Here is a 21169-nt window from a genome sequence, read left to right on the forward strand (position 1 = left end):
TACTAAATTCCTGCAACACAATTTGTACGGTCTTTAAAATTTCATTCATCACAACTTTACGTGAAAACGCGCCATGTGTCACACGGGTACATAATTAGGGTGGGGACAAGAGACAGAAGAAAGCTCCTTTTCCCTGGCTTCCTGTCTCCATGTGGATGTATTTAGGGTAGGCCCCCACCCCCCACCCCACCCCCCGCCCATCTTCTCCTCAATCCTGATTGGCGATTGACATCTACCGGTCCTGGGATCCCCACTAGGCAGAGCTAAGTCTAAAGACTTGATTTTTTTTCTTCCGTATCTATCTGGGACTATGCGAGCAGCAGTTCCGGGACAATACATCTCCTTAGAAGACCGAAACATTCCTTCAAACAAGATCTCCCATTCTTCGGCTCTTTTTTATTTCTCAATTGGTTCCGGGCGACGAAGAAAGAGATCTTAACTTGCTTACCCACAAAACTGCGACAATCATTACAATTTACTTACAATATAGCCATTTATTGCGATCTGATGCATGGAGTCATTAACTGACTTCAGTAAATCCAGCATCGTGTCCAGAGCCTCCTTTAATTGTTCAATCCCTTGGCAGCCGTTGCTATATTTCAGCAGCTCCTGTGATTAGAAATCAAAAATTAATATTGGCCAGATATTAATAGCGGGAGAAAATGAATACATTTCTGGCTAACACGCTTTCAAGGAGGAGTCCACAGATAATGTCATTTTGTGAGTAATACCTTTCATTTGCTATCCGTCCCATTAGTACTATATTTTAAAAACTGTGTCAAAATTTGGGAAGAAATGGAATAGTGACTAAACGGCATCGAGTCAAGGGCACTCGCCGCTCTTGAAGCTGCAGAAAAACAGCTATTAGGACCCACTAGAGATTTATGTTTAAAGTAATCACACTTTTCTGGCCTTCGACATACAACAATTTGTGTTATTCATTTTGCCTCGACCACAGAACACCGTGAAAACATACTGTTAAATAAGCTCGGTGCTTACACTTAACACAACATTTTTGTAACCTGAATTTCAACGTGACACGAGGGGTGAGCCTCCTCCAATTTTCATCACGAAGACTCCTACGAAATACTGTCTCAAACTCTAAGAAATGTGTGTTTAGTTCTTCCCAACCATAGTAAAAAGATTGGGGCGCCTGGGTGGCTCAGTCAGTTAAGCGTCCGACTTCGGCTCAGGTCATGATCTCGCGGTCTGTGAGTTCGAGCCCCGCGTCGGGCTCTGTGCCGACAGCTCAGAGCCTGGAGCCTGCTTCGGATTCTGTCTCCCTCTCTCTCTGCCTCTCCCCTGCTCGCTTGCTCTTGCGGTCGCTCGCGCTCCCTCTCTCTCGAAAATAAACATTAGGGGCACCTGGATGGCTCAGTCAGTTAAGTATCCAACCCTTGATCTCGGCTTGGGTCATGATCTCAGAGTTCATGGGTTTAAGCCCCGCATGGGGCTCTGAGCTGACAGCTCAGAGCCTGGAGCCTGCTTCACATTTCTTGTCTCCCTCTCTCTCTGCCCCTCCCCCGCTCGTGCTCTGTCTCTCTCTCTCTCTCTCTCTCTCTCTCTCTCAAATAAATAAACATTAAAAAAAACTTTTTAAATAGTAAAGGTTCGGCATTACACATACATCAATGTAACTGGTATGGATCCAGACAGCCTCAGATTACATCTATGCGCCAGGCACTTTAAGGGCCACAGTGAACCCAGGCCCCGAGCCTACCTATTCCTGGTGCTTCCTAGTCACCTGCTTCCTTTTTAATGGCTTTGATACATTTGACCCACAGAAGGAAGGAAGGAAGGAAGGAAGGAAGGAAGGAAGGAAGGAAGGAAAGAAAGAAAGAAAGAAAGAAAGAAAGAAAGAAAGAAAGAAAGAAAGAAAGAAAGGCTTTATGTAATTACCTTTAACAGTAACTGATACTTAGTGATTCGTTGCACGGGTTTGAGTAAATAGGAATCCAGACCAAGCCTGTGTTTTAATTTTCTTTGACATTCCTGTCATTAAAATATAATTATCAATGAATTTAAGACATGCACCCATGAAAATACCAAGCATTCACTGATTAGACCCAATGCATGCAGGTTTCTTACATCTCAAGGGAAATTTACCAGGAAAACCACTGTTACATATGGTGTGGAAATTATAAGCAGCGGTATACGTAAAAAAAAACCACTGTAAATGTTGCCTTAAGGATTTGAGAGGTATAAAATGCCAAGATTTCAAATACTAATAAGTTTTTACATAAAATTTGCATTGATGTGGAATGCCTAAAAAATGAGAAAGCAATGAATGACCATAGATGAACATGATTAAACATGAAACATGACTAAAAAACGTACGTAAGAAAATTTTTAAAGGGCTCAGCTGCACAGGTCAAGGCCAAGAAAAGAAACAGGTTGTACTGAATATAAATCAAACTGGGTATGAGGAGAGGTTTTTTGAACACCACAAGAAAAATGGAGACCTCATCAACTGGTGCTATATTTCATCTGATTATTGGCTCACTGCCACTATAAATATGAGGGTCATGCCTTTGGGTCCTGGGAACATTGTAGGGTCCCTAACTAGGGCGAGATGGGGCTGATTTGGATGAAATGTACATGCAAGCAGTACAGAACACAGAGAGAGTAGGAGAGGCTATATATGTATAAGATCTGGGACCTGCCTCTGAATATAGATAAAAACCAATATACAATCTAATGCACACAGTTAGCAGCTTATGGTTAAAGATGATGGGCCGATACATCCATTTAGCTCCCCTTACTCATGAAACCCAACTGAAGTGATTAAAAAAGTAATTTTTACAAGGCAAAACCCAAAGTTACAAAGATGGGAGAGGAAAAACACATCAACCAAATATGGAAACTGAACGCCAAAGTGATAACGTTAGACAACTGTGCACGCTAGAGAAACGTGACTCAAGTTGGCAGAGTTTTCGGAAAAGCCAAGGAACAAGTCAGTTTATGTTATAGAACACCTTCCCCCTGCTTCCACAAAGACTCCAGAATTACAGACATCAAGGACCTCTGAAAGGGGGGAAATGAAGGTCAGGTTTCAAAAAATGTGGTTGTTGAAAGTCTGCTTAAGAAGTAAGTAGAGGGGCACCCGGGTGGCTCAGTCGGTTAAGCGTCCGACGCCTGATTTCTGCTCGGGTCATGATCTCACAGTTCGTGGGTTTGAGCCCTGCATCAGGCTGTGCACTGACAGTGCGGCTCCTGCTGGGGATTCTCTCTTTACCCGTCCCCTGCTTGCTCATACTCTCTCAAAAATCAATAAACTTAAAAAAAAAAAAAGTACATCGAGATACTGGGGTGCCTTAGTGACTCAGTCAGCTAAGCGTCCAAGCCTTGATTTGGGCTCAGGTCATGACCCCAGATTCATGGGATCAAGCCTGGCATTGGGCTCTAGGCCAAGCATGGAGTCTCCTTAAGATTCTCTCTCACCTTCTACCCCTCCCGCTGCTCGCACATGCTCTAAAAAAAAAAAAAAAAAAAAAAAAAAACAAATAAATAAATAAATAAATCTATACCTTTAAAAAAAAAAAAGTAGACACTAACACACATTGGTGCGAGTGTGCAGTGATCAGGACATCACACACTGCTGGCCGTGATGTAAAATGGTGCAGCAACTGGGGAAAACAATCCAACAGTTCTTCAAAAAGCTAGAGAGAGTTACCAAATGACCCAGCAATTTCATACCCAGGTACATGGCCAAGAGAAATGAAAACATATGTCCACAGAAAAACTTGTACATAAGAGGTGGAAAAGAACCAAATTACCATCAACTGATGAATGGGTACACTGAATGTGGAATACCCATACAGTGGAAAGAAGAACTCATATCTGCCACCACATGGATGAACCCTGAAAACATCATGCCAAGTGAAATCAGCAAAACACAAAAGATCACATATTTTATGATTCCATTTATATGAAATGTTTAGAACAGGCGAATCTAGAAAGACAGAAAGTAGCTTACCAATCACAGAAGGCTGTTGGATGGGGGGGGTGGGGGGGCGGGGAATGGGAGGTAATTACTAAAAAGGTATGGGGTTTTTTTTTTTGTTTTTGGAGTCATGAAATTGTTCTTACACTGACTGTAGCGATGGTTGCCCAACATTGTGGACATAGTAAAACTACTTAATTACACATTTGAAAGGGCTGAATTTTATGGAATTTTAATTCCATCTCAATGAGTGGTTACCCCCAAAATGAAATGAGCAGAAAAGTTTAAAAAAAAAAAAAAAGGAGAGAAGGCTCAGAGAACCATGCCACCTTGCACAACTAGGTGGATGCCTGTCCCATCACATAGCAGGAGAATAGATGTTTACCTGAAAAAAGTAAAATGGAAGGCCTATGAACTAGGGAATATCTGATCCAGTTGAAGACAGAGTACCATATTGAAAGCAAAGAGATTACTTGACTATTTATGTACCAAATTAAATACTCTCAGCGTTTTCACCTAAGTTGGCTACCAGAATACTGGCAACCAGATCCTTATTCACCAGGTAGTAGACTTAGGAATCTAACCAGCTTGAGAAAGATACAGGTGTGGGGATCCCCTCAAGGAAACACCTTGACACAAATCACTCAATAGTGAGGACCATGGTCAATAAATCCACATATGTGCAGGAAAATCCCAGCGAGCTTTGCATTCTAGTGCTTACTCTCAAGGTAAGTGGCCAAACAAGTGTCACCAGACATTTGTGGGAAGTATCGAATATGAGTGACAGGAACAAAATGAAGAAAAAGAAAAAACAAAAGCAATCTGAAGACAGCAGAAATTATGCAAGGAGAAGAAAACGAGTTTTAAAAGGAAAATCTATTCTTATTACCCTCATAAAGATAAGTGAAGATACTGAATTCATGAAATGAAAACAGGGTTCTACTGAAAGGAACATTGAGGGAACAAAAAAGGGTAGAGGCTCTACAAAATTAAAAATATAACGGCAGACACAAAACTCTCAATAAAAGGACTGAAAGACAAATTCCAAAAAATAGAGCAAGGCAGCCAGAAAATAAAAAGAAAAGATCAGAGAATTAGAGGAATGGTCGAGAATGTCCAACATCTGTACAACAAAAATTCCAGAAAGACAGAATGGAAAAATTGTGCAGAGAAAATCAAAGAAAAAAATCCAAGTAAATTTGGACAAGAGGCTCCAAATTCAAAGGGATCGCCACAAGACTAACATAATGGATGAAAATAGCGCCAATGTCATGGCACTATTTGTGAAATTTCAGAACTCCAAAGATACAAATGTTCCCATAAGCTTTCAGAGAGAAGACAAAAATAGGTTACACACAAAGGATGGAAAATCAAAATGGTGGGGCACCTGATAGCTCAGTCAGTTAAGCATCTGACTCTTGATTTCAGTTCAGGTCATGACATCATAGTCATGAGAGTAAGCTCTGCATGGGGCATGGAGCCCACTTAAGATTCTCTCTCTCCCTCTCCCTCTGCTGCTAGCCCACTTGTGCTCACTTGTGTGTGTGCATGCTCTCTCTCTCTCTCTCTCTCTCTCAAGAAAATAAATAAATAAAAATAGCATCAGATTTCTTCCAGCAACACTGGAAGCCAGAAAGCAGTGTAGCAAATACCTTTAAAATTCTGAGGAAAATTATTTCTTACTTACTGGGTACAGACTTCTATACCCAGCCAAGCTAGCAATTAAGTGTTAGGGTAGATACACTCAAGACATTTGTAGACATGCAAGTTCTCAAAACTTTTACCTCCCAGTAGACATACAAGCTCTCAAAACTTTTACCTCCCAGGCACACTTTCTCAGTAAAACTGCTGGAGGATATGTTCTACAAAACAAGTGAGTGAAACAAGGAAAAAATATGGCACCTAGGAAACAGGAGAGCCTACGCAAGAGACCATGAACAGAATCCCAAAAGTTATATTCAACAAGATCCCAGGTTGACAGCTGTGCAACACGTCTAGTGAGCCTTGATGAGCAGATCAGAAAAGTCCAGGAGAGATTAATTCAAAATGAAATTCAGAGAAAAAAGAATATGTTTAAATTTACTAAGAAGAAATTTATGTAACTCTCTTAACTCGGAGAGTCTATGGGTAGGTAGAATAGGGAAAAGTATCTAAAAAATTAAGGAAGTAAAAAAGACAATTGCAGGGGGAAAAAAAGGGATGGAAAAGCAACCATCTTATACTGGAGGATTCGTCTGAACATAGGAATTACCTAGTCTTACTAATTTACCACTGTATCTGTATAACTAAACTTATAACCATATTGGATGTTTTGGAGGAAAAGAAGTATGTGTATGTATCTGATGGTGAGGCAGGGGCAGTGAAAGAGGGTTAAAGTAGCGATATAAATGTTATTCACCAACATGGAAGTAAATATCAAAGGAAGCAGCTGAAAGAACCGAAAGTGTTTGCCTCTGGGAAGCAGCATACAGATTTGTGCGCATGTGCGCATGCGTGTGCACGTACACATTGTGTGGCGGGGTCAAATTGTTCTTTGAGCTATCTGTATTATATACGACTCACAGTAGGAATGGATTCATAAATAAGAACTATCCCAGTGTCTTCCGGAAAGAGTATATCCAATACCTGAATAATTACTATACCTGGAAAAAGGCGCATTCTGAATACTTCTTCCAAATTGCCTCTGATCTGGGTTTATTCTGACAGTATTTTGCATACATCTGAAAATCATCTTTCTGTGATAAAAAGCACATTCAAACGTATTATCAATCCGTGAACATGTACTGTTCTTATCAAGAAAGGCTGAGCTAGAATGAGTAGGGCCAAGCATTACACGTGGCCTAAAGGGCCTGCCACACTGGCAGTAAGTCAGGATCCCTCTCTGGAATCCAAGAAACACAGGCCCACCAGACTGAGCAGAGGAACACATAAGTATCTCAGTAATCTCACCACCTCCACTTACCAAGTTGGAGAGCTAGGGAAAAGCCTTCTCCGACTGAACTATACAAATAGATGAATTTGTTCACAGCTGTAAGCCAAGAGGGTACCAAGGAACACGCCGTCTCCATGCCACCAGCCTCTCAGTTCCCTAGTGAATGAACTTGTGGCTAACTTCCAAGTCCCTTGGCTTGTCACTGGGATATCATCATTGTACCATGACCCCGCTGGGTGTGTGACCATGCTATTCTCTGCCCCTGGAATCGTCTTTCCTGGACCCTCATCTAATGGACTACCTCCTAGTCACTCTCTAACTCCCACCTCATGAGTCATCTCTTCTGGAAAGCCATCCTTTATACCTCCAATCTATGTCAGATGCCCCTCTTCTTGGCTCTTACAGGATCTTTCGTATATCCCCGGTATAGCACAACTCACACTGTATACAATGATTTTCCCCCTGTTCTTCTCTGTGAATATAGTCTTGGTCAAATATAAAATCTCCAACGAGCAGCACAGACATTAAGTACTATAGGAGCCCGAAGGAAAAAGACTGGTGTTGCTTAGGGAAGTCAGGGAAGAATCTGGCTACCATTTAAATATGTTTAAAGTCCGAATATATTGAGAGAGGTAAGGACAAACAGTTTTTTCTTAACCATATCATATTCTGAGTCCATTAACGCTTTCTGGGATAAGACATCTCTTTGGAAGCTTTCAATGATCACCATTATCAAATTGACTCTCAAATCAAGATGGAACTGATTTTTCAGGAAGAGGAGGAAGTAGATACGTAGATGAGCAGAGAATATTCTAAGGAAAATTCTAATGGAGGAGAGTATGGGAAGTCCATTGTGCTAAGTATTCTCTTGGGATGTGGAGAAATGAGCCTCCCTGAATGGTCTCATAGAATAAAAAGAACAGACAGCCCTCTGTTTCGCAAAGTCCCCGTGATAGATGCCCTGGTGTCTGAAAGCCAGACTACGCTTGATTCTAAGACTTTACATGCATTAGAGGGGAATACCAAGGCATCTCTTAGGCTAAAAATTAACCAATCCAAGAATGGTTGAGCTAAGATGATTCCTACTCTCACATCTTCATAGCCAGGCTGGTCCCTGGACTCCTGGGATCACCCAGAGGTCAGTGGGCACAAGCTGAGCCATTGAAGCGTCTGATTCCGTCAGTCTCTGTAACAAAACTGGGTTTACCATTAAATACCTGCTGGAGTGATGGGTCTCCTCCCAAAACATAAAGACATAAAAAACAATACCTACTTTGTCTCTAAATCCGGTCCTATACAACGAGCTGCTATTTTAGTGGCCCATATTTATATATTTTTAAATAATAATTAACAAACCCTTTCGAGGAAACAAGGTCCCACTCTCTCTGGAGCGTCAACGCAATTTTCCAGACTGCTCAAGAAAATGCTGTGAAGATGTCAGAGGAAAAAAAAAAAAAACCACGATATAATTTTACATCAAATACAGTAAATTAGTCAACAGCCCTTTAAACAATACGATGCAAAAGAAACATTCAATTCGGCAATTACATACTCGTTATGGAATTCATAGATTTCTGCCATATTTCCAAAGAGGACATCCTTTTTTTTTCTCAGGAGAGGTGGCATAAGATCAAACATCTCAGGATTGTCCATCTCCGCTCTGTAGCCCTACCCAAAATAAATACATTTGTTCATTTAAACCACGTTCACGTTAATACTCGGTTGGGCCACCAAAGGGTATAGCTACAACAGAAATGTGTACAGCGAGACTCCTGGGTGAAAGCTGTTTGTAATTCCAACAATCAAATCTTCCAGTACCCGAAGTTACCCATTTACAAAAAATTGTCGTTTTCAGAAAGCCAGACAAGGAAACCATCGTTGCCCGCTCAGCGCGTAGAACAAAGTGACTCTCTTGGCCTTCGGGGTAGCTGATGGTATAGGAAACAAACTAGAAATCAAGCAGGAAAAACTGTATTACAGGTCATTAACCTCTCCTTAAGCTGCCAGTAAGTGTGTGGGTTTTTAGAGCAAATTAATATTATGACAGGTGTATCAAATGAATGGTTTTCTTTTACCTTTAACTCTTTCCAGCACCGTTTCTACACAGCACAATTCTCACTACTGAGGGAGAACCCGAATACGCACACTTAACGCATGGGCAGCCTCAAACAATGGGAGAAACACCTACTGCTGGCACGTGACAAGGAAGGAAAGAGACAGAGAAGACTGTCCTCAGTACTTCCTAATGAATGTAGCAGGGAGAGCACTGGGGCGAAGGTGGGAAAATAGAATTTGAGTCACTTACCAACAAAACAGTAAACAGCTCGCGAACATAGACCCTCTCTGTCTGTATCAGCTCATTTAGGACGTGGCTAAAGCAAAAAGACAATATTTATCAGTTATTTTGTTGCCTTGGAATTATGATCTTTCAATCGTTATCATCATAAATTGTCCAAGGTAAAAATTGTTAACACCTAGGAACTACCAATGGTTTTGGCTTTATCATCAAAATATGGAGTGAATCGTATAGTCTCTAGAATAAATATCACCCACAAGATGCTTTAAAATATATTGAAAACAGGGGCGGGCACCCGGATGGCTCAGTTGGTTAAGCTTCCAACTTCAGCTCAACTAATAATCTCATAGTTCGGGAGTTTGAGCCCCACATTGGGCTCGGTGCTGACCGATCAGAGCCTGGATCCTGCTTCGGATAGTCTCCCTCTCTCTCTGTCCGTCCGTCCATCCCTCCCTCTCTCTCTCTCTCTCCCCCGCCCAAATAAACATTAAAAAAATTAAAAAATAAAAATAAAATATATTTAAAACAAAGGAAAGGGGACTCAGGACTTATTTTTCAAAATGAAAAAAAAAGCCCACTTTATTTCTATCTCACTAAGCTTAAGAATCAATTTATTAAAAACTCAAAAATCTATTCCTAAAACTTTGGTTTATTTTGTTGTGGGGGGTAGGGAAAAACACAGTTTCTCTTTCTCCCTCTCCAAAAACATAATGACATTAACATTTAATGTCCGATTTTCCCCTTTCCCAGTAATGTTCTGAAATTTTCCAAGACCTGAAATGGATTTATTTTGCTGGTTTTCCTAAATATAGATCATATTTAAACCTTAGTAATTTTGATCTCTTTAAAATGAAATACATTCTTCTTCCAATGTGATTTCTAATTGGCACTTTTTTTTTAAGAGAGGGAGAGGGAGAGGGAGAGAGACAGACAGACAGACAGACAGACAGAGAATCCTAAGCAGGCTCTACGCTCAGCAAGGAGTCCAACACAGGGCTTGACCCCAAAACCCTGGGATCATGACCTGAGCCGAAATTAAGAGCCGGACGCTCAACCGACTGAGCCACCCAGGCAACTCAATACCATATTTAAAATCCATTTCCTGGGGCCCCTGGGTGGCTCAGTTGGTTGAGCGTCCAACTTCAGCTCAGGTCATGACCTGCTGGTCCGTGAGTTCAAGCCCCGCATCGGGCTCTGTACAGACAGCTCAGAGCCCGGAGCCTGCTTCAGAATCTGTGTCTCCCTCTCTCACTGCTCCTCCTCTGCTCATGCTGTGTCTCTCTCTCACACTTTCTCTCTCAAAAATAAACAAACATTAACAAAATAAAACATAAATAATAAATAAAATTCATTGCCTCACTCTCCAATACAGGTAACACATTTAACTTCTACCTTTGCCTTTCTTTTATTTTTACATTTATAAGCATTATTTATCTGAATATGTATCGCCACACAACTCTAGGATATAAAATTTTAAAGGTGAATCTTCTTCTTTTGTTTTAATTTTTTTAACGTTTATTTATTTTTGAGACAGAGAGAGACAGAGCACGAGCAGGGGAGGGGCACAGAGAGGGCGAGACACGGAATCCGAAGCAGGCTCCGGGCTCTAAGCTGTCCGCACAGAGCCCGATGCGGGGCTCGAACTCACAAGCCGCGCGATTGTGATCTGAGCCAAAGTCGGATGCTCCAACCAACTGAGCCGCCCAGGCACCCCCCCAAAAGGTGAATATTCTTATGTCTGAAATAGTAACATTATAAAAGTGAGCACGCTATTTTTAACATGTCTAAAATAAAACTGTATATCTAAATAATCCTTGTAGTTTTTGAAACAGCGACTGTCCCGTTCCCTGTCATCTCTTTTACAATAGAGGAGATGAAGACTCTAGAAAACCTTGGCTGATTTTCAAGTCACACAAACAGAGCACATTCGCCTTGACCACTGAATCAGATCCCTACTGGTAGATGCGTATAGAAGTGTGTGTCAATAAGGAAACGATACTTCTGTAAAATATCCAAGCTATTGTCGTTGTCCAGACTGGAGGATTGACCAGAATTTCTCTGTTCCCGACAATCATGCACCACTTCGATCTGAAATGATGAAAAGAAGACTTAAATTAGCATCTATGTACGTATAGTTCCTCTTGAAGGAAATCTAGTTCAAACTAAGTTTTCTCTAGGTCCTAACTGTGTATATAACTTGAAAAATAACACTAGGATTTTTTTTTTCAGATTTAAGATGCTAATTAGAATTTATTCCACACATTAATGTTTTATTTGGCACTTTGGGGAAGCGAGGTTAATTTATAAAACGTTGAATTTCCAGATAACTCAAGTTTATTTACTGAAGAAAAAACCCAGCTTTTTAACCTTAATGATTTCTAATGGAAGCCTTTCTAGGAAATATTACATGAATCCTGGAGTCCTTTAATCAAGGATACACAACATCATTGACTCTCTTTCCAATGATCCAGTGGTATCATCAGGAACATGAATGATGTGATAAAATCCAAGGATAACACTCTGGGGCTAATAACACGTGGGTAACTATTCTTTCTTAAAATGGCCGTAACTTGTTGATTTCTGCCTCTGCTCTTTGCCACATGTCAGCTTTTGCTACAGGTGATTTCTCTGATCCTAAACCACGATCTTATTTCGAAGAATCTACAGTCCTTGAAGAATATCCGATGGAAAAAAAGACAGTCTCTTTAACAAATGGTGCTGGGAGAACTGGACAGCAACATGCAGAAGATTGAAACTAGACCACTTTCTCACACCATTCACAAAAACAAACTCAAAATGGATAAAGGACCTGAATGTGAGACAGGAAACCATCCAAACCCTAGAGGAGAAGGCAAGCAGGGAAAGACCTCTCTGACCTCAGCCCTAGCAATTCCTTACTTGACACATCTCCAAAGGCAAGGGAATTAAAAGCAAAAATGAACTATTGGGACCTCATCAAGATAAAAAGCTTCTGCACTGCAAAGGAAACAATCCACAAAACTAAAAGGCAACTGACGGAATGGGAAAAGATATTCGCAAATGACATATCGGACAAAGGGCTAGTATCCAAAATCTATAAAGAGCTCACCAAACTCCACACCCGAAAAACAAATAATCCAGTGAAGAAATGGGCAGAAAACATGAATAGGCACTTCTCTAAAGAAGACATCCAGATGGCCAACAGGCACATGAAAAGATGCTCAACGTCGCTCCTCATCAGGGAAATACAAATCAAAACCACACTCAGCTATCACCTCACGCCAGTCAGAGTGGCCAAAATGAACAAATCAGGAGACTATAGATGCTGGAGAGGATGTGGAGACACGGGAACCCTCTTGCCCTGTTGGTGGGAACGCAAACTGGGGCAGCCGCGCTGGAAAACAGTGTGGAGGCTCCTCAAAAAATTAAAAACAGATCTACCCTATGACCCAGCAATAGCACTGCTAGGAATTTACACAAGAGATCCAGGAGTGCTGATGCAGAGGGGCACTTGGACCCCAATGTTTACAGCAGCACTTTCAACAATAGCCAAATTAGGGAAAGAGCCTAAATGTCCATCACCTGATGAATGGATAAAGAAATTGTGGTTTATATACACAATGGAATACTACGTGGCAAGGAGAAAGAATGAAATCTGGCTTTTGTAGCAATGTGGATGGGACTGGAGAGTGTTACACTAGGGAAATAAGTCATACAGAGAAAGACAGATACCATATGGTTTCACTCTTATGTGGATCCTGAGAAACCTAACAGGAGACCATGGGCGAGGGGAAGGAAAAAAAAAGGTTAGAGAGGGAGAGAGCCAAGGCATAAGAGACTCTTAAAAACTGAGAACAAACTGAGGGTTGATGGGGGGTGGGAGGGAGGGGAGGGTGGGTGATGGGCATGGTGGAGGGCACCTGTGGGGATGGGCACTGGGTGTTGTATGGAGACCAACTTGACAATAAGCTTCTTATTAAAAAAAAAAATCAATAAAAGTAATGTTAGTTTCAAAAAAAAAAAAAAAAGACTCTACAGTCCTTGGACTGGCCCAGTGAGTCAACTACAGGAGCTCTGCGATGGCTATTTGTTCTTCAGAAGCATTAGAAGTATCTTCCAGGGATCCTGGCTGTATGGGACTTTTGAGCTTGCAAAAATCTCTGAACTCCACGTAAATGTAGCACTAGAACCCAAAAATGAAGTACAAGATCCAGCGGCTAAAAAGCATTTCCACAAAATATGACAAATCCATGTGGAAAGGAACAAACATCTATCGACTACTTCCTATATATTCCTATCTATTGTGCATATATTGTATCCATTCCCCACCCCCAGCAATTTACCAAGCTACGGCACACTTATCCTCATTTTACATATGGGAAAACTGAGGCTCAGAGGTATAGCAACAGGGCCAAGGTCACATACCTAATAAGTGATGAAAGAGTCAAGCCTGTGATGTGTCACCATTATGCTCCCTCTTTAAGACTATGGTTTGATTTACTCTATCTGAATGTATTAACTGTTACCATTTTCATACACTAAGACTGAAAATACCATGTACGTCACTCATCAGATAGGTAAGTATCATTTACTCCTAACAGGTTTCTGTTCCAAGATTGGAAAGTTTTGAAACGTAACTTTATACCTTTAAATGCCTAAGGATTGTGCAAAATGGCTAGAATTGGAAGAAGGTGTGCCTTCTGGAACTGGGTCCACCAGCTAGAAATCTCACCAAGAAAATGTACAGAGCCACAGCCTATTTATTCCCTGAGATATGCAAATAAAAAGATCCACATAGAGGAATGTTAAGGTGTCACGAGAGGAACGTGGAACCGTAAGACACGTAAGATGATGGAATTTGGCATTCGGTCCATTTCTTTCTTGAAAACACAAGCCGTGACCGTACAACGTGATAACCAGGCATGGTATATCAGTATAGGCCATTCACTAGCCTAATAATGGCATGGGACACTTAGAACACTACCGTATGCCATGCATCATTGGAAATACTTCCCAAATATTATCTCATTTTTACACTAACTCTATGATGAGGGTGTTCTATTATCCCCATTTTATAGATAAGGAAACGGGAGTGTGAGAGAATTTACCCGAGATCATACAGCCAGTGATTGTCGGAGTTGGGATGAAAACCCAGGTAGTCTCTACAATTGCTCAATAATCCGTATCACTGCTATACTGCCTCTTGGAGACAGATGTTCTTGTCCTTACTGACCATCAAGAAGACACAAGGAAAATGTAGGGCCCTACAGTTATGACGAGGCTACTCTCTGCAGGTACCAGAATATCATGGGTAACTGAGAAGGAATCTCGTCTCTATCAAGAAATGAACAGATGTGTGTTTTTTGAGCCCCGAGTATGGACCATTAGAACCTGTCCTCTGTCCGTGTTCCATACTTATGGGAATGTAATCAATTATGAAAGAAATCTTTTGTAGAAAGGTGCAATACTTATTTAAGTTTATTGAAGTGGTGTGGGGGAAAGAAAAGCTGAGACTTATAGATGCTTTACAGAAACTAGTTCTGAACTTGAGCCAAGACTTAAAAAACCGCTCATACATCTGGGGATATGTCAGTACCGCAATTAGACGCAATGCATCAGTAGCAGCTTTTTCTTTTAGATTAAAGAGGCTTTTGAGCACACAATATTGGTTTAGTGGATTAAAAATATGGTTTGAGCCTCCACACCGATTCTGCAACTACAGCAATAAAGCCAATGTTGAATTAATTAATGATATTTACTTTTAAGTTGCTCTGATTTTGTCTCCAACTCTTCTTCCCTGGTAGAAAAATATGAAAGAAGAATTTCAGACCAGAATGAAAATCAACACTTTTAATTAAAATACACGAATGTTTATTCAGTAATTAGAGACATGGGACTATTCCAACTTATTTATACGAGTACTTTTAAATCACACTACACGAAACAGTTGACTGGTCAGATTTATCTGTAGGATTTCGACTTCTTCAGCATCATCTTGCTATGTGTTCACCCATTCTCTGACTCATCAAGCATTCCCCTGATTGCCAAGTGACCACGAAGAGTAACATTTATTTGGCACTTACTGCATGCCAGATACTGTCCTAAGCCCTACACGGCCATTTTGTTCTTTAATCCTCCAATCGACCCTACCCGAAAGGGACGATTTCTATCCCCACTTTGTAGATAAGTATGGTTAGTGTCTTGTCCAGGAAGCAGAGGTGGTATTCAAATGTGCATAGTCCGCCGTCAGAATATATGTTTCTAAGAGCTACATAAAACAACAATTCTGAAGCACGGTAAGATGCTAAAACAACACAACTTTGTCAAAATCCGAGCTTTAATCTTTCTGCTCTTCCTGTTTAATCTCTCCTCTGTCCTCTTTTTAAACACGTTGAAAGGAAAGTCATCTGTATTTTTTTTTAAGTTCATTTCTTCGTTTTTAGTAATCTCTACACCCACCATGGGGCTCAAACTTAACGAGCAGAGATCAAGGGTCATATGCTCTTCCAACTGAGCCAGCCAGGCTCCCCCCTCCTTTTCTTTCTGTTCTGTTTATGATGGGTAAGCCCCTATATTATTAAGCAAGGAGGCCAAACGTCCCTACAAAGCCCAGGGCATGGTCCAAGTGCAAGACTAGGTTGTTATTTGCAGCTAAAAAGGCTGCCACCCACACAGGCTTCATGGATCTCTTCTCTCTATGGAAGATACTTTTTGTCCTTTCCTCCTCGGCAGAAACCACTGCAAGGCAACCTCGGGGAAAGGCCGTGCTGTTTTGTTCTCCAAATTTTATACTTCGCTTTCATTATTTAAAAATATATTTTAGGGGCGCCTGGCTGGCTCAGCTAGTAGAGCATGTGACTTGTGATCTCATGGTTGTGTGTTCAAGCCCCATGTTGAGCAGGGAGCCTACTTAAAATATATACAGATGCAGAATGACTGTGCTGTATGCCTGAAACTAAAGTAGCATTGTGTGTCAACTATACTCAAATAAAAAAAATTTTTTTAAATATGTATTTTTTATATACAAGTTTTACATTTATAGCATCAGCTATATCAATATATGTTAGACGTAGTGGCACTTACCACATAAAATCAATTTCTCCATGAACACTGATGTCTACCATTTAAAAGACACCTGATCCACAGAGATCCGAACTTATTTATAAAGGTAACTTAGGGAGCCTCTCTAATTAGCTTTACTAATTGATTCCTTGCAACTGCACTAAGAGATGAAAAAGGAATATACACAAAACTCATGAGGAATGCATCCTTTTTTCTGAAAAGCAAGGTAGACAAGTTCATTCTCGCAACAATGTAAACGTACGGTAATACCTTGGCTCGCAAGCATGATTCGTTACAGAAACATGCTTGTCACCCAAAGCATTCATCTATCAGAGCGAATGTTAAGAACCACTGGCTCAGCTGTCACGCCGCGGTCGGCGTCACGTATTCCTCGTAATGGAGGACATCGCTCGGGCACGAAGGTAAAATTTACGGGAAATGTTTGCTCGTCCGGCAGAACACTCGCGGACTAAGTCACTCGTGATCCGAGGTTTTACTGTATCCTTAAAATTATGGAGCACCTAGGGTACGTGCTAGGTTCTGTGTTTGGTGCTGGGGATGCAAACGTGAACTGAGCACGGTCCCTGTCCTTACAGAGTTTACAGGCTGACAAGAGAGACCGAAAAGAGGCAATTACACAAAAGCTGTGAAGACCCAAAGTGGGAGGTTGTTAGCCCACAGCATGAACACCTAAGTGAACTGGGCGCGGGGCGGGGGGGGGGGGGGGGGGGAAGAGAGGCAGGAAAGAAAAGCTTACCTGAAGAGAATGGACTAGAGACAGGAAAATCTGCTGGAAGAAGAGGAGCTAGCAAAGGGGAAAGGGAGAGGGAAGCGACTAGCATCCCAGAGAGAGAAGAGTATTGTAAAATCCAACAGGCAAGACAGGTAGGGGCATCTGGGGAGGCAGGGAGACAGCTGCGGTTGTCAAGGCAACAGATGTTAGCTGGGATTAAGGACGCGGCAGTGAGGGCTAACAGTGGGGTTGGAAAGAAGGTTTGCATGTGGAATCTGACTTGCCTATAGGAAATTCAAGGAGGCGAATTGTAAATGCCACGTCCGAAGTGTGTAGACTAGAGCTACAGGTTTTGCAGCTCAAACCACATGTCACCCCTCACAATGTTCTTCGCTAACTTGTACCCTTTGTAGTAAATCGTTAATTCAACAAACACTTATGGCATCCTGCTAGGTGCCAGCACTGCGCTAGGTATGGGATCCTGTCTGACGCAAATTAATAAAAATAAACAAAATCAAACCCCCCCAAAAAAACCAGTTTGACGCACTGTATGAAAAATGAACACAACTTGATTGGACCAAATCTTGTATGTTTGGCATAGCAATGCCTGCAACGTAAATAATGCTTTAATTTCATTTCGAAACCATGATAAATAATGGGTAAAATCACTTATCCATCCATATCATTTATTCGGTAAGCTGCCTTCTTCCTCATAAATACATGAGGCAGTCTTAAGTTGAAGCCGATCTAAGCTGCTCCCAACAGATAGCTGTACTGCGGATGACACCTGAGTCGCTAAAATGAAAGAAACCTTGATTTAACATCGCCGATTGGTTTCCCTGGTTTCTTTTTACGAGCGCTCATTCGATGAAATGGGAGTTTAGAGGCATCGTCTACTTTTCATACAGTCCTTTTCCCAGGTAAGTTGAATGCTAAGAGAATAACGGATGCGTGTTATGAAAAACGGGAGAAAGTTAATTGCAGGCAACATTCAAGAATAAATTGCTGCTGGCTTTAGACGTCAAACTGGTTTTTCACATGTGCACAAACTCAGAAAATGGACCGAAGTAATAAAGATGAGTACCTTTTGAAAAAAGTTTACATGCTTGAAAGAAAGAGTATCCAACTCCCACTGCAGGACAAAAAAAAAAAAAAAAGTGTAATGGCATTAAATGAGAATATCAGAAAGAAAAAATAAATAAAACAGAATGGAAGAGATTGTCTCGTTGCAACCCTTTGAAGGCAGCAGGCGTTCCCATTTTACATACAAGGAAACTGAGGCTGAAGAACGTTCAGTGAACAGCCCGAGGTCACACAGCCAGGAAACAGAGCCCGAAGTCTAACTGAGGTCTGTCTTCTGCTAAGGAATATCAACGTATTCTATTTTTATTCTCCTAGCGGTAGATGCTTTTATGCCCTTATTGGTTTTGGGGGGTTTTTTTTTGGTTTTTTTTTGTTTTGTTCTGTTTTTTTGCCCAGTATCTTCTTAGTCGACATTATTCACTTGTGAGTATATTTTTATATTTAATAACCATTAGCTACATAGCTTTCATCATCTTAGCTTAGTTACATGCCTACATCACCTCTTTCTCAGATGATCCATGCTGGGACTGCCCTGGGTTTTTATATGCCTTCAAGCTTTCTCTGCATTTCAAAGCATTTCGTGCATATATTAATGAAATCTGTGATCCTCTCAGATTAGACAGACCGAATTTAGTCCCATGTTCACCCATTCAACTAACTTAGGGCCCCAAAGGCCAAATTATTCTCCCCAGAGGTCGCACAAGGGCAGCTTTGGGCAATCGAATCATCTCACTTCCAGATTAGTTCAACACCACCGTCGCGATAATTATTTTATCCCACAGAATGCAGAAAGGCAATGGATATTACATGGTTAAAACTCGTCTACAAATATTAAAACAAGAGAACGGACTCTAACAGTTCGTTTCTAGCAGAATCATTCTATTTATCTGCACTTACTTAGAAAAGGCAATCCATTCTGTTATCTGAGCCATTCACTTACTAGAAGCGAATAAGAACCAAGTAATAGTTTATCCATTTAAGTAGTAAATACGTGTGACCGCGTGCACACGCTTGCGTGTGCAGACCAGATCCATATCCTTTCCTCCACCTGCTCAAGAAAGGGGTGAGTTTGGGGCGCCTGGGTGGCGCAGTCGGTTAAGCGTCCGACTTCAGCCAGGTCACGATCTCGCGGTCCATGAGTTCGAGCCCCGCGTCGGGCTCTGGGCTGATGGCTCAGAGCCTGGAGCCTGTTTCCGATTCTGTGTCTCCCTCTCTCTCTGCCCCTCCCCCATTCATGCTCTGTCTCTCTCTGTCCCAAAAATAAATAAACGTTGAAAAAAAAGAAAGGGGTGAGTTTGATGCTGGTAAAACGTTCATGCTCATTGCAAGGTTGGACTTCAGTCCACATTTTCATCGGGCCCTACTACGCTGTATTCCTATGCTTTACTGTCGTATGATCCTCTCAGCCGTGACTCCTGCCCTGTGCAACAGAGTTTAAACGTGACCAAAGATGCTTACATAAAATCTCCATCTATCAGGATTGAAGAACGAACTCAGTGTTTACATCAAGAGTAACAAACGACAGCAGGAAAGGAAGAGATTAAAAAAGTGAATGCAAGATACTTTACCATGTTTCGGTGACAAAAAGGGTACTCCGGATCTGATCGAACTGTCAGAAGCAGGTACCACAAACCGGATTGGCTTCACACGCTTGTCCGTCAGGTTCCTGAACCCAGCTTGTTGGTTCTCAAATATACTCCGAATGTTTTCAAGCTTGAGTTGCACTGTCTGCATTTGCACCTACAGGTCGCGTAAGAATTCTATGAAGTGTTTTCTGAACTGGGCTCATTACAAATCTTATTACATTTCTCAGACTCAGTCAAAAAATTAATTTAGAGTTTAAAATGTAACTAGAAAAAATGAGGCAAGTAACAGAAAACAGATGAATGCAATGTCTTCACATGGTTATAAAACCCGAAGCTCTCAACCAAAACAACTTGAAAAAGCAATTTACTGGGGCTCCTGGGTGGCTCAGTCGGTTAAACACCCGAATCTTGATCTCAGCTCAGGTCATGATCTCATGGTTCGTGAGTTCGAGCTCCATGTTAGGCTCCGTGCTGGCAGCATGGAGCCTGCTTGGGATTCTCTCTCTCTGTTTCTCTCTCTGCCCCTCCCCCGCTCTCTCTCTCAAAATAAGTAAACAAACTTTAAAAAATTATTAAAAAAAAAGAATAATAAAACAAAGAAATTTATCAAGCAGTCATGAAATCGGTCACTGTATAAAGTGCTTTACCCTTCATGGCTGGAACAAAGCAACGGCTGGAAAAGAAGGCATGTTTAAGCACAACAAAGCCACCAAGGTAAGCACTGTCTTGGAAGTTTGTTATGTTGTAGCCCGCGGGACATTCTATAGCTCTCTGTGTTGTAAAAAGCTCCTCCTTGACTCTCCTCGATGATCTGAGGCAGTTGGTTTCGCTTGGTGGCTTCCAGAGAAATCACTTGGTTATTGCTATAGGCACGTTTCTGATTTTCTGGGGCATCCCCTAAGATGTGCAGCTAAGCACGGTTTTAGATACTGTTCCAGTTAAGAGTCAACTACGCAGGGGCGCCGGGGTGGCTCAGTGAAGCGTCCGACTCTTGATCTCAGCTCAGGTCGTGATCTCACAGCTCGTGAGATCGAGTCCTACGCTGGGCTCTGCGCTGACGGCACGGAGCCTGCTTGGGATTTCTCTCCCTCTTTCTCTGCCCCTGTCCTGCTCGTGCTCACTTGCTATCTCTCAAAAGTAAATAATTAAGCTTTAAGAAGTTAAAAAAATTTTCTTTTAATTAAAAAAAGATAAAAAAAAAAAGGGGGGGTCGACTATACAGTCTGGCCACAAATAGCATCACAAAAGCTCTGAGCTACAGTGTGGTGAGAGGGCTTCACGACATCTCCAACAGGGGGGCACCGAGCTAATCCACAGGTCCCTGCCTCATTAATACCAACATCTGTTGGCACCCCCTCCCCAAGAAGCTGAGTAGGAGAGCCAGATCTGTGTCCACAGAGCACCGGTGGTGGTCACGGCAGCAGAAAGACAAGACATTTGCCGTAGAATGCTCTCGACACGAACCCAGTGTTCTCCTAGGACAGCATTGGCCCCGTCTCCAAGGATGCACAAAACAATGGCACGTGAGAGCTCCTCACTCGTCACTCCTCATTAC

The 21169-nt window shown here is 41.7% G+C and overlaps 1 protein-coding gene across 9 annotated transcripts in view; it reads right to left on the bottom strand.

Moving 5' to 3' along the window:
• The window catches only part of MCF2 (MCF.2 cell line derived transforming sequence), a 108857-nt gene that overhangs the window by 24526 nt on the left and 63162 nt on the right, over positions 1 to 21169 (bottom strand). For 6 of the 9 annotated variants that reach the window (XM_053201753.1, XM_053201750.1, XM_053201758.1 and 3 more), the window contains 10 exons: positions 19597 to 19768; positions 18030 to 18077; positions 14910 to 14947; positions 11171 to 11259; positions 9181 to 9247; positions 8428 to 8543; positions 8232 to 8301; positions 6586 to 6678; positions 1900 to 1992; positions 484 to 609 (listed from right to left, as the gene is read on the bottom strand). In XM_053201753.1, coding sequence (XP_053057728.1) covers positions 484 to 609; positions 1900 to 1992; positions 6586 to 6678; positions 8232 to 8301; positions 8428 to 8543; positions 9181 to 9247; positions 11171 to 11259; positions 14910 to 14947; positions 18030 to 18077; positions 19597 to 19768 — 912 coding nt within the window. The remainder of the gene's footprint in view (positions 1 to 483; positions 610 to 1899; positions 1993 to 6585; positions 6679 to 8231; positions 8302 to 8427; positions 8544 to 9180; positions 9248 to 11170; positions 11260 to 14909; positions 14948 to 18029; positions 18078 to 19596; positions 19769 to 21169) is intronic. The other 3 variants (XM_053201755.1, XM_053201751.1, XM_053201752.1) reach the window with 2 other exon arrangements.

Source organism: Acinonyx jubatus, chromosome X (genome assembly GCF_027475565.1).
Source record: "Acinonyx jubatus isolate Ajub_Pintada_27869175 chromosome X, VMU_Ajub_asm_v1.0, whole genome shotgun sequence".
NCBI lineage: Eukaryota > Metazoa > Chordata > Mammalia > Carnivora > Felidae > Acinonyx > Acinonyx jubatus.